This window comes from Ailuropoda melanoleuca, chromosome 6, assembly GCF_002007445.2.
Source record: "Ailuropoda melanoleuca isolate Jingjing chromosome 6, ASM200744v2, whole genome shotgun sequence".
NCBI classification, from domain to species: domain Eukaryota; kingdom Metazoa; phylum Chordata; class Mammalia; order Carnivora; family Ursidae; genus Ailuropoda; species Ailuropoda melanoleuca.
In genome coordinates, this window is record NC_048223.1 from 97,328,757 (window position 1) to 97,340,941 (window position 12,185).

A 12,185-nucleotide genomic window follows, 5' to 3' on the forward strand; every position below is an offset into this window, starting at 1 on the left:
TTTTTCAAGTCTACTCATCATCTTGACCATTGTTGCTCTGAATTCCATTTCTGATAATTTGGATGCATCCAAATCTATTATTTCTGTGGCAGAGGCCACAGACTCATTATCTTTTCTTTGCTGGGTGGGGGACTTCTCCTTCTCCTCATTCTGATGAGGAGAGATTGCGGGGTTGTCCAGAGCCCAAATTATTGACTGGGACCCAGGCCATGCGCCCTTGTTTTATAGAGATCTTAGGGATGTGGGCTTCTTCTTCAAAGATTTTATTTATTTATTTGAGAGAGAGAGACAGACAGCAAGAAAGGGAACCCAAGCAGAGGAGTGGGATAGGAAGAAGCAGGCTCCCAGCGGAGAAGCCCGATGAGGGACTCCTTTCTGGAACGCTGTGATCATGCCCTAATCCGAAGACAGGCATTTAATGACTGCGCCACTCAGGCGTCCTGGGTTGTGGGCTTCTTGATTTTTCTGCCCCCCTTCTGCGGGAGGGGCCTGCCGCGCCGATACTCAGGAAACCCTGTTTGGGTAGAGTCTCCGTGTCCCCTGCGAGGGGGGATGGGGATGGGCACCCTTCGAGCTGGTATTTCCGGGCTTTTGTTCTCTGGCGGCTTTCCCTGGCGGTCTGCTGTGCCTCTTCTGAGAGCCAGAGCAGTAGCGGTCGAATCTCAGCCTCTGTTACAGAACGGAGGGATTGTGGTCACTTCTCCACTGATGTTCTGGCCACTTTAACTCTGTTTCTGTTGGTGCTGCTCAACCCTGCAGCATCCCGGGCTGTGCGCCCCTTACCTGGCGTCCCAGCCTTCACATCCAGGGCTGGCGCGTCTCTGTCCTTTTGTGTTTCTAACCCCGCCAGCCACCCCGCGCGCGCTCCCGAGCTCTCTGTTTCAGTATGGTTTGCCTGTGCTCTGGAGCGCCAGTTTTCAGTCTGGTCGCGCTTGCACTCCTGAGCTCTCGGTTTCGCTCTAGTTCGAGTGTGCGGTCGGGAGCTCCTTTTTCAGTTTGGACGCGGGCGTTCCCACGCTCACTGTCTCAGTCTGCTTTCTTGCGGGTGCTGGTCTGAGAGTCCACCCTTCTTCCCAGCACAAGGGGCTATTGCTTCCGGGCGCCTGAGCGCAGAGGCTTCCTCCCCTTTCCCTTTATCTTCCTATATCTGTGCTTGGATTCACAGCTCCCCGCTTCGTACCTCAACACTCAGCACTGGAGATGTTCATTTGTAGAGATCCAGATGTATCTTCCTGCATCTCAGGCTGATTCTGTGGGTGTTCAGAATGGTCTGGTAGATATATAGCTCGACTTGGACCAGCTGAGAAAGGGTCGCCTACTCCTCCATCTTTTCTCCTCCTTGCAGAAAGTGGTTGCCTTTTTGTTCATAGAGTTTCTGCTACTCTTTTCTTCATTCTCCAGTTACATTCATAGGTATTCGGAATGGTTTGGTAGCTCTCTCGCTGAATTCCTGGGAATTAGGTCTCCTGCTCCTCTGCCATCTTGGAATGCCGAGCTGGAGCTCAACTCCTGTTTTAAACTGGGTTCCTTGCAGAAAGTGGTGGCTATTCTGTTCTTAGAGTTGCTGCTATTCTTTTCTTCATTCTCCAGTTGAGTTGGTAGGTGTTTCAGAATGGCCTGATAGCTATCTAGCTGCATTCCTGGGACCAGACGAAATTTAAGCCTCCTGCTCCTCCGCCATCTTGGACTCCTCCCTGTTATATTGATTTCTTATACATATTTTCTCCCTATTCTTGATCTTCTTTTCTAGCTCTCATTTCTGCTTTCAGTTGTATTTAACTTAAAAATTTTACTGAAAATGAATAATCCTTCCATATCATACCCATTGAATATCTTTAGCATAAGCCTGCAGTTACAGAAAATGTACAGGGTAATTTCAAAATAAAAATGCCTTCTGTGTTTAATTTGGAAATATATCAAATGGGAAAAAATTGAGGAAAGTAGAGTCATTAAGAAGAAGGAATATGGTTATAAACAAGTTCTAGTGGGGAAATGTAGAAAAAGGTTACATGTTGGTAAGAATAATAGTAAAGAGTTGTGGATGTGGCTCAAATGCAAGGAACATTTAACATTTACTTAATGTCTTTTAATATGTGATACCATAAAGTCCTTAGAAAAATAATACTCTAAATTCTTGTTTTGTAGGGTAAAAATTCCATTGATGCAAGTGAGGAGAATCCAGGTAAACTTCCTTGCTCTACTTTTGAAGAATATGTTTATATTTTTGCTTTCATTGCTATCAAAAATAAAATGATTTTTTTTAATAGTTATGAAAAAGAAGAGAGGAAGAGAAGATGAATCCTACAATATTTCAGAGGTCATGTCAAAAGAGGTAAAAATGAAGTGGGGAGAGCACATAAGATTTACTGTTGAGTAAACCTATTGTGGATTTTGAACCACATTAAAGCTGTGTGGATTGCTGTTACTTATTTGGCTTTTCAGACTGTTAAGGGACTATTTCAGGGAAGAAAATGGCACCGTCTTCCTGTTTGTTAAGGGAATGTGAGCTTGGCCTAATTAGAAATTATTAAAAAAAAATAAAAGAAATTACTATTATTAGAAATTTCTCATAACTTCAAGACCTTATCTTCGGAACTTTGTTCTTATTCCTTTTTGAGGACCTTTAGGGAACTGAAATCATACGGTCATTTTTATTTTATTTATTTTTTAAAGATTTTATTTATTTATTTACTTGAGAGAGAGAGAATGAGGGGGAGAGGCAGACTTGCCACTGAGCAGGAAGCCTGATGTGGGGCTCGATCCCAGTACCCTGGGATCATGACCTGAACATGGCAGATAGTTGGCTGTCTGAGCCACCCAGGCACCCCCCCATATATATAGTCATTTTAAAAACCAGATTCGTTTTTACCTTCTTCTCACTTATTACCTCATAAAATAGAAATTGAAAAGTATGTTTAATTATAAGAAACCATAAATATTCCTAAGGCATATTTTAATATGTTACATTCTTACATTTAAAAAAAGTTCTAACATTATTATCTACTATATTTTCCTTTAACCTGAAATTCGAACTCTTGAGATCTTCATAAAATATAAAATACAAAATTTCACATGATACTTGTCTTTACTCTAGGGATGCACTCAGATATTTTCCTTTCATTTAAAAATACTTGTCAAGACCCATTTAATTGATTGTGGAACATAGCCCACAATTTGAAAAACAGTATTATTTAAGTATTATTTAGATATATTGACATTCAGCCAGTCATGCAGCTGTTAATTTATCAAATGTTGGTAGCATATCAGGTGTGGGCAAACTTTGTCCTACATGCATAAGACAATTGATCAAGAAAAGCAGATACTACCTTTGCCCTAGCTTACATCCAGTGAGAAATACAGAAGTAAGTAGTCAGTTATAATTGGGCTCTGTCGAGCCTATAAAAGGATTCTAAACTCAGGCACTAGGTTCAAAAAATTTTCATCTAGAAGGTGGCATCTGAATTGTGACTTGAAGGATTAAAGTAAAATCATTTGAAAGTTGGGCAGAGTTAATAGGGAAATAGTAAGATATGGGGAAGATAGTAGAGAAGTATTCTAGGAAGAGAGAATAATCTTTGACAGATGTTAGGAGGCAGGAAAGATCCTGGGAAGTTCAAAAAACTTAAAAATAGCACATTTGTTACCAGTTTGTATATAAATGAAAAGGTGGTGAAGGATGAAGCTATAGAGGTAAACAGGGTCAGGAATTTAGTTATAAGATTTAATTTTTAACAGTCTTCATAGATAGTGTTATGTTTGTTTTGATTCATTCATAAATTGTTTTTCAAAAAGATTCAGGTTAGTCATGGTATTTATTTTTACTTAGTTTAAAAGACAACTCTGCTGTCAGTTCCCTATATCCCTTCAGCCTTAGGGTATGAATATCCGTACTTACATAATACTTTTCATACATATGTGACAGTACACGTAAGCATGTATATATGTTTTTGTCAGCCACTTAACTGATGTGTCCTGTCATTCTGTGTATCTTAAATTTAAGATACATTCGAGCTTTCTTGAATGTATCTACCATTTCATCCCCTTTGTCCTCTGCACAGGCTGTTTTCTGCTTGAAACATACCCAAAGTTTATCTTTAACGATTATGCCCTGATAACTTTTTCAGATCATTTTTTCTCCTAACTCATCAAGTGGCATTCAGAAATTGCTTGTCTTCATACCTTTAGCATCTAGTAGGTACTTCAAAATCAGAACACTTCTTTATTTTTAATTTCTTTGTCTTTGCCTCTTACTCAAGATTGCAAACTCACGTCTATTCACAGAGGCCTAAAGTGGGCTAGAGTTTTGATTATAAAACATTTGGAAGTGAATCTTTAAATACCAGCAGTAGCCACAGCTTAGGCTATAGAGCAGGGTTTAGAAAACCTTTTCTGTAAAGGGTCAGATATTTTTTGGCTTTGAATAGCTTAGTGGGTAACTACTCAGCACTGAACTTGGCCGTTGTAGCCTGAGAGGAATCATAAATGAACTAAGCAAATATGTTCAACTTTGTTCTAGTTAAACTTTATTTACAAAACAGATTGCCAGCTGGAGTTGGTCTACAGGCTATATTTGCCAATCCCTGTACTAGGGGATTATTGTAATGTGTGAATTTGGACTTGAGTCTCTTCAGATAAACTTTGGTTTAAAAAACAAACCAAAAAAAAAAAAACCCTGGAAAATTTAAGAGGAAATATCCCAATTTTTAAGTGTTGCTAACTAATGCAAAGTTTTATAAGACACTATAGCCTTAATTTTACCTGAGGTCCACCAGTTTGAGTCCTGTATTTTAATTACCTTGAGAGCCTTATTCCCATTTCCTGGCATGAAGTTAGAACAGAATATATGCTTGTTGAATAAATAAATGAATGAACTACATACATTGTTACTTTATTTCTGTTTTTTTCAATGTTCTAGGAAATTTTGTCTGTGGCTAAAAAAAATAAAAAGGAGAATGAGGTAAGAGATTTATGAGAGATTAAATGTAGGAGCCATATCTGTTTCCCTGATCATTAGTTCCTTTATTCCCCACTGTACGTTTTTTTTTCACCGGTTATTCTATTTCTTAACCTTAAAAAAAAATTCTTTCTTACCCTATCATGCTTCTTCCTTATATATCAACTTAAGGTATTCTATTGCATGTTCCTTAATGTGTAGATATTAGTTTATGGGTCCTTGGGAGTTTAGCAGTAATGCGAGTGCCTGTAACCATGTGCATTCCACGTGTATGTATTCATGGCTTGTGGAAGCTCTGAGAGATGCCTTAATCTTGTTTCTGACATTAAATATTGTCTTTGGATCTGTTTTGGAAGGCTTCTCATGTGACGCCCATTTTTTGTGGAGAAATTCCTTTTTACCTGAGTATTCAAGTATCCATGTCCCTTCAAGTACAAGATTTCTTAGGGAAGCAGAAACAGTTGTAACATGAAAATGTTCGCCAAGGGATATAGAAATTAACTTACCTATCAAAGATTAATAGGCTTTTGGGGAAATTGATGACATAATTATAAAATGGAAGATATTCTGTTTGCCCCTCATACTTTTGACCAAAATATACTTATCAGTGCATTGATTTTTATTCTTTGTTCAGTGTAAGGATTAGTTTGTGATAAAATTATAACTCAACAATATTAAATGTAAATAAGATTAAGCATATTTTTTTTACAATATATAGTTGCATATTAATTTTTTAAAAGATTTTATTTATTTGAGAGAATTCCCATGAGCAGGGAGGAGGGGCATAGCTGGGGAATGGGGCAGACTGAGAAGCAGGCTCCTCACTGAGCAGGTGGGGCTCATTCCCAGGACCCTGGGGTCCTGACCTGAGCTGAAGGCAGACACTTAACCTACTGAGCCACATGGGTGCCCCTTTAGTTGCATTTTTAAAGATAAAGCATCAATCTAGTTTCCCATGATTTACTATGGAATTTTGACCATTTTGTAATATGCAATAAGTAAATGTGTACCATGCTTGTATTAATTCTGCTGAATTTTGATAAATGTATACATTTGTGTAACTACCACCCAAATCAAGATCTAGAACCTTTTTATATGGTAGAAGGGTCCCTCATACCCCTTGCCAGTCATTTCCCGCACCACCAAACGTAGAGGCAACAGCTTTTTGACTTCTGTCACAGACCGGTTTTGCCCAGTTTTTAACCTTTATTACAGGCTAGTTCATACAAATAAAATCTAAATATATAGTCTTTTATCTTGTATTTCTTGTTAACTTTTTACTCAGCAGAGTTGATAATTCATTTATATTGTTGAGTTTATTACTAGGTTTTTTTTTTTTATAGCTGAGTAGAATTCCATTGGATGAATATTATAATTTCTTTATCCATTCTCTGGGTGGGCATTTGAATTGTTTGCAGTTTGTGAATTATGAATGAGACCACCATGATAATTTGTGTACAAGTCTGTGTGGACATATTTTCGTATTCTTGGGTATATACCTAGGAATGGAATTGCTGGATCATATTGTAAATGTATTTTTAACTTTATAAGAAAGTTCTTTTCCCGAAGTAAACACACCATTTTACTCTCACCAGCAATGTATAGAAGTTTCTGTTGATATTATTACCAGCATTTCATCTTAGTCTTTTTAATTTTAGCTATTTTACTGAATGTGGAATGAATCTTGTGTGGATTTATTTTGCATTTTTTTTAATTACTAGTGATGTAAAGTGTATTTTCATGTTGTTAATGGCTGTATGTTTTCTTTTATAAAGTTTCTGTTCACATCCTTTGCCCATTTATTGGGCTACTTGCCCTTTTATTGTTGATATATGAGTTCTTTATATAATGTACAGGTTCTTTGTCAGATTTATGTACTGTATTTTCTTTCAGTTTGTGGCTTGTCTACTCATTTTCTTAATGGTATCTTTTAGTAAGCAGAATTTATAAGTTCTATAGTAGCTCATTTTATCACTCCCCCCCTCCCCTTTGGTGGTTAGTGCGTTTTTGTCTTATTTTAAGAAATTTTTCCTGTCACGAGGTTATCAAGATACTCTGTTTTCTTCTAAAAGCTTTATGGTTCTGGTTTTGGACTCTGATGTTTGTGATATTATCACAAATTAATCTTATGTATGGAATGGTGAAACTCAGGGTTTGTAATTTTCCAGTTGAATATCTAGTTGGGGCATTATTTATGATTTCTTGTTTATAAGACTTTTCCATCTGAATTGACTCAATCCTCGTTTTCAAATTCTTAAAATAGAATTGTGGACGTCACTAACCGGTAAAATCTATCATTGGTCATAAGTTGGTAATGAGTGTCACTACAGATGCTGCTCTTAAGTTTGTTGTAGGGAGTTCTTAAACTATATTTACCTTGCCCCATTTAGATGGAAATAAATGTTTCCTTGAAAGAAAAAATTTTTTTTATTTCTATTTTTTATAGACATTACCCATTATCTTTGATTTGGGTGAAAGAAATTATTAAGAAAATAGTTAAATAAATTCTTGAGTAGTTCATTTTAAAAGTTTGGATGGGATGTACAATTGTAAAGGTCATTTCAGTAGTGTGTGCCTGTAATCTGTAAGGGTTACTTTCAGAATTTTTTTTTTCAATGGCTTTGCATTTGTGGGAGAATGGGGGTAACTGTCTCTAAGTTTTTATGCAACAAAATGGATTTATTTCTCTATACTTAATGATTATAGGACTGGGTGAATTTTGATTGAATTTTCTGATAAATAGAGGGTGGCAGCATTATGTATCAAAGTTCTAATTAAGCTTTTTTCTTTACAGAATGAAAGCTCCTCTTCTAATCTCTGTGTAGAAGACCTTCAGAAAAACAAAGATTCAAATAGTATAATTAAAGATAGATTGTCTCAAACGGTTAGGCAGAATACTAAATTCTTTTTTGACCCAGTTCGGAAATGTAATGGACAGCCAGTACCCTTTCAACAACCAAAACACTTCACAGGAGGAGTGATGCGATGGTACCAAGTGGAAGGCATGGAATGGCTTAGGGTAATGAATTCTCAATTTTAATACAAGATATTGGTTCATATCTATATAATAACCTATTGTGCTGTAACACAACTTGAGTTGTTCCTTCCAGGTTCATTATTAAATGTGAAACTTTGTGTGTAAAGACTTATTTTCAAATTTATTTAGACTAAAGTTTTGGTATTTTATTCAAGACTGCCAACACTTTTTGGCTTTCATAACCAACTTCCCACAAGTGTTATAACCATGACTATGTCAGTCTTACCATAATTTCCATCTTTGGGTAAGAAGAAGAAATAAACTGTTGCTAATCCAACAGGTGTTTATATCAGAATTTAAATACAGTGTGTATTATTTTGTCCAGATGCTTTGGGAAAATGGAATTAATGGCATTTTAGCAGATGAAATGGGATTGGGAAAGACAGTTCAGTGCATTGCTACAATTGCATTGATGATTCAGAGAGGAGTACCTGGACCTTTTCTTGTCTGTGGCCCTTTGTCTACACTTCCTAACTGGATGGCTGAATTCCAGAGATTTACACCAGATGTAAGATTTGTTTCCTTTTGTTGAATATACTATTTCAAATATTTACTTTGTTTTCTGAATCGTAGAATTGTTACTATAATTATATTGATTTCTGCACTATAGAAACACTACCTCTTGAGGATTGTGTTTTGTTTTTAGTTTTGTTTTTGTTTTGTTAATTTTAAGTTTATTTACGTAATCTCTACACCCAGTGTGGGGCTTGAACTCATGACCCCGAGATCAAGAGTTGCTTGCTCTTCCGACTGAGCCATCCAGGCACCCCTACTTGAGTTGTTTTTCAAATGTTAGCAAAATCCATGTTAAGTGTATATGGAAGAAATGGTATTAGTAATTTCAGGTATTTGCCAAAAATATCCCTGGATGCTTTTCAGTGCATTGGATAGTTTAATTCACCTAAGACTGACCTAGGTAGAAATTATTTCTCTTACTGTGGTGTTTTCCTTCCATATATATGTGTCATCTTAGCCATATCCTTGCCTAACACTTGATTTGTTCTTTTGGCTTATTTTATTCTCTTATAGTAGTAAAGTAATATATTAAAGGTGATTGACCCACTTTGCTATGGAAAAATAGAGCTAAGATTAGATTATCTTTTTTCTCTCCAAAATGATTAATTTTATATTTTCCAAACTGTTGATATTTGCATTTTGTTCTAAAGTTTGTTGTTAATCAATATTAAAATCTTTTAGATTCCTACTATGTTATATCATGGAACCCAGCAGGAACGTCGAAAATTGGTAAAGAATATTCACAAGCGGAAAGGGACACTGCAGATTCATCCTGTGGTAATTACTTCATTTGAAATAGCCATGAGAGACCGAAATGCATTACAGGTATGATTGGTCTCCATTGAACTCTTTGTAATCAATCCATAAACCACGTTTTTCTTAGTTCATAGCACTTTCTCACCATCCAGTAGCATTTGTTTAATTTTTTTTTCTGATGGAAGCAGTAGATTGTATTCTACAGATTCTTTTAGAAACCAAAGGTTTATATTAACAGATTGAGAAGGTCGTAGTCTGTAACAAGAAAATTAAAGCGATAGCACCTTGAACTATAGTCATAATATCATTTTAGTGTGTTAAATTCAGCTAGACATAAACCTAATCTGTGAATATGTAACAGGTATGTGTGACATGTGGTTTAAGTATATAGAACTTATCCATTTAATTTTAATTAAATAACAATAGAATATATGAAGACAAGTTATTTTTAGACTGTCTGATGAATACATGGCGTATCTGTTTTTTGTGTATGTCGGAGCTACTTATTTGTTAGTGCCTAAGTTATAATACGGTTGGAAAGTTAACCTTTGCTCATTGCCTCTCTCAGTTCATTTTTTGGTATTTTCACTTCTCTATCACTGCTCCACCTATTTCACATATTGTTCTTTACAGCTTTGTTTTCCTTTCTCTGTCTGGTATATCAAATTTTACTTCTGTGCCAGTGGAAATTTGGAATATGAATTGCAGTTATGTTACTTTTTCACAGTAAAAGTAATATACCCTGCTTATAGAAAAAAGCATACAGACTCCAAAGTAGTTGTAATTCTGAGAATGCTGCTATATTAAATATTTTTGTTAGCATATAGATATAATTTATACATCGTGTCTTGAAACTTCCGTTTTCTACTAAATAATATAATATGAAAACCATTCTAACTATTTTGACCTCCCTACCCTGCCCGTATTGGAACAGATAAGCTTTATTGTCAATTCCATTTGCTAGTGGCTAGAATTTTTGTAATTTCTCCTTTCACTGAACTTAGGATATTATTTTAAGGTTCTTCACTTTGGGGGTGCGGACTGGTTGCAGAAGTATCCGTTAACTTACCAAATCATTTTTCAGAACCCTCATTATTTCTGTTGCATTGGGTTTTCTCTTTGCTTTTACATATTCATTTATATTTGTTTGACTTTTTTATGGTAGATGTCTTATAGTGAGAGGTTATTTGGGTTATCTGGTATTACCAGCAAAAGAAGTCTCAGTTGTTTTTCTTAAGAAAAGTTATATTATGTTAAAAAATTTTTTAAATTTTGCTACGAAGGTATTAAAGTGAAATGCAAAAAATGCCCCATTTCATACTCTTCCCCCCAATTTGCCAATCCTGTTCTCCAGGGATGGCTACACTTGCCAGATTGGTATTTATATTTCCCAGAAATATTCCATATTTCTGTATTTTTAAACAATAAAATAAATGAACTTTAAGCTTGCCCAGTCAAGATAAAAGAGAAAGCACAGAAAAAAAAATGAGAGTAAGATTTTTTTGTTGCTTTTGCTTTTTTTTCCTCAAGGGTTTTTTCTGCTTTGAGATTATAATGCTCAGAGTAATATTGTAGTTTTGTTGGTTTTGCTTTTTTTTTTTTAAGAAGGTTTTGGAAAATGAGAAAATAATTTTTATGACAACTTACTGAAAATAGATGGATGGCTTTCAGTGAAGATAGAGATTACTAAAACTGGCTCCAGAAGAAAGGCAAAGCCTAAACAAATCAGTAATTACATAAGAAACTTGAGAACACCATCAGATTAAAAAGAGTATCAGTTTCAGATGTAGGCCTCAAGAATGAAAATTCTTTTTTTTTTTTTTTTTTAAGATTTTATTTACTTATTTGACAGAGATAGAGACAGCCAGCGAGAGAGGGAACAAGCAGGGGGAGTGGGAGAGGAAGAAACAAGGCTCATAGCGGAGGAGCCTGATGTGGGGCTCAATCCCATAAAGCCGGGATCACGCCCTGAGCCGAAGGCAGACGCTTAACCGTTGTGCCACCCAGGTGCCCCAAGAATGAAAATTCTAATATTTAATGTTTCAAAGCATGTGGAACTAATAAAAACTTTAGTTCTTTTTTAGGAGTCTAGTATAACACTAATCAAAACCTGACAAAGCATTACACAGGGAAACCACAGACTGCTTTTTTTTTTTTTTTAAGGTTTATTTTTAGAGAGAGAGGGTGAGAAAGAGAGAGCACAAGTGGGAGGGATAGATGAAGAAGGAAAGAGAATCTCAAGTGGACTCCACGCTGAGCGCAGAGCCTGACATGGGGCTCGATCTCAGAACCTGAGCCAAAATCGAGTGGGACACTAAACCGGTTGCACTGCCCAGGTGCCCCCAGACTGCTTTGACTAAAGAATGTGAATAGAAAAAATTTAAATACATAATAGCAGGTGGACTTCATTAGTTCCTCGCAAGGGAGGTCTGTTTTAGGAACACAAGTATACATCAGTTTTAGGGAATTTCTTTATCCTTTTAGTAGATCAGAGGAAAACATGACTATCTCGATACATAGACCAATGCCATTTGGTGAATTTTGACATCCTTCCTTGATAAAGAAGTTTTATTTATATAATTTAGAAAAAATTGTGAGATCATCATTTTAAAGTTTTTCCCTAAATTCCTTTTCTAGCACTGCTATTGGAAATACTTAATAGTAGATGAAGGACACAGGATTAAGAACATGAAATGCCGTCTAATCAGGGAGTTAAAACGATTCAATGCAGATAACAAACTTCTTTTGACTGGTACTCCCTTGCAAAACAATTTATCAGAACTTTGGTCATTGCTAAACTTTTTGTTGCCAGATGTATTTGATGACTTAAAAAGGTAGGTAAGCCAGTTATTTAACTGTTTTCTATATTTTTCTAATCTCCTCAAATCTGTGCTCTTAGTTAAAATTAATTCCTTTCTTCTA

At 35.9% G+C, this 12,185-nt stretch overlaps 1 protein-coding gene across 2 annotated transcripts in view; it reads left to right on the top strand.

The window, feature by feature from the left end:
• The window catches only part of HELLS (helicase, lymphoid specific), a 36,943-nt gene that overhangs the window by 11,385 nt on the left and 13,373 nt on the right, over window positions 1-12,185 (top strand). The window contains exons 5-11 of one of the 2 annotated variants that reach the window (XM_002916091.4): window positions 2,146-2,182; window positions 2,268-2,332; window positions 4,916-4,957; window positions 7,749-7,973; window positions 8,317-8,499; window positions 9,189-9,332; window positions 11,901-12,097. In XM_002916091.4, the coding sequence (XP_002916137.2) occupies window positions 2,146-2,182; window positions 2,268-2,332; window positions 4,916-4,957; window positions 7,749-7,973; window positions 8,317-8,499; window positions 9,189-9,332; window positions 11,901-12,097 (893 nt within the window). Of the gene's footprint in view, window positions 1-2,145; window positions 2,183-2,267; window positions 2,333-4,915; window positions 4,958-7,748; window positions 7,974-8,316; window positions 8,500-9,188; window positions 9,333-11,900; window positions 12,098-12,185 lie in introns of those variants that run through there. The other variant, XM_019796266.2, reaches the window with a different exon arrangement.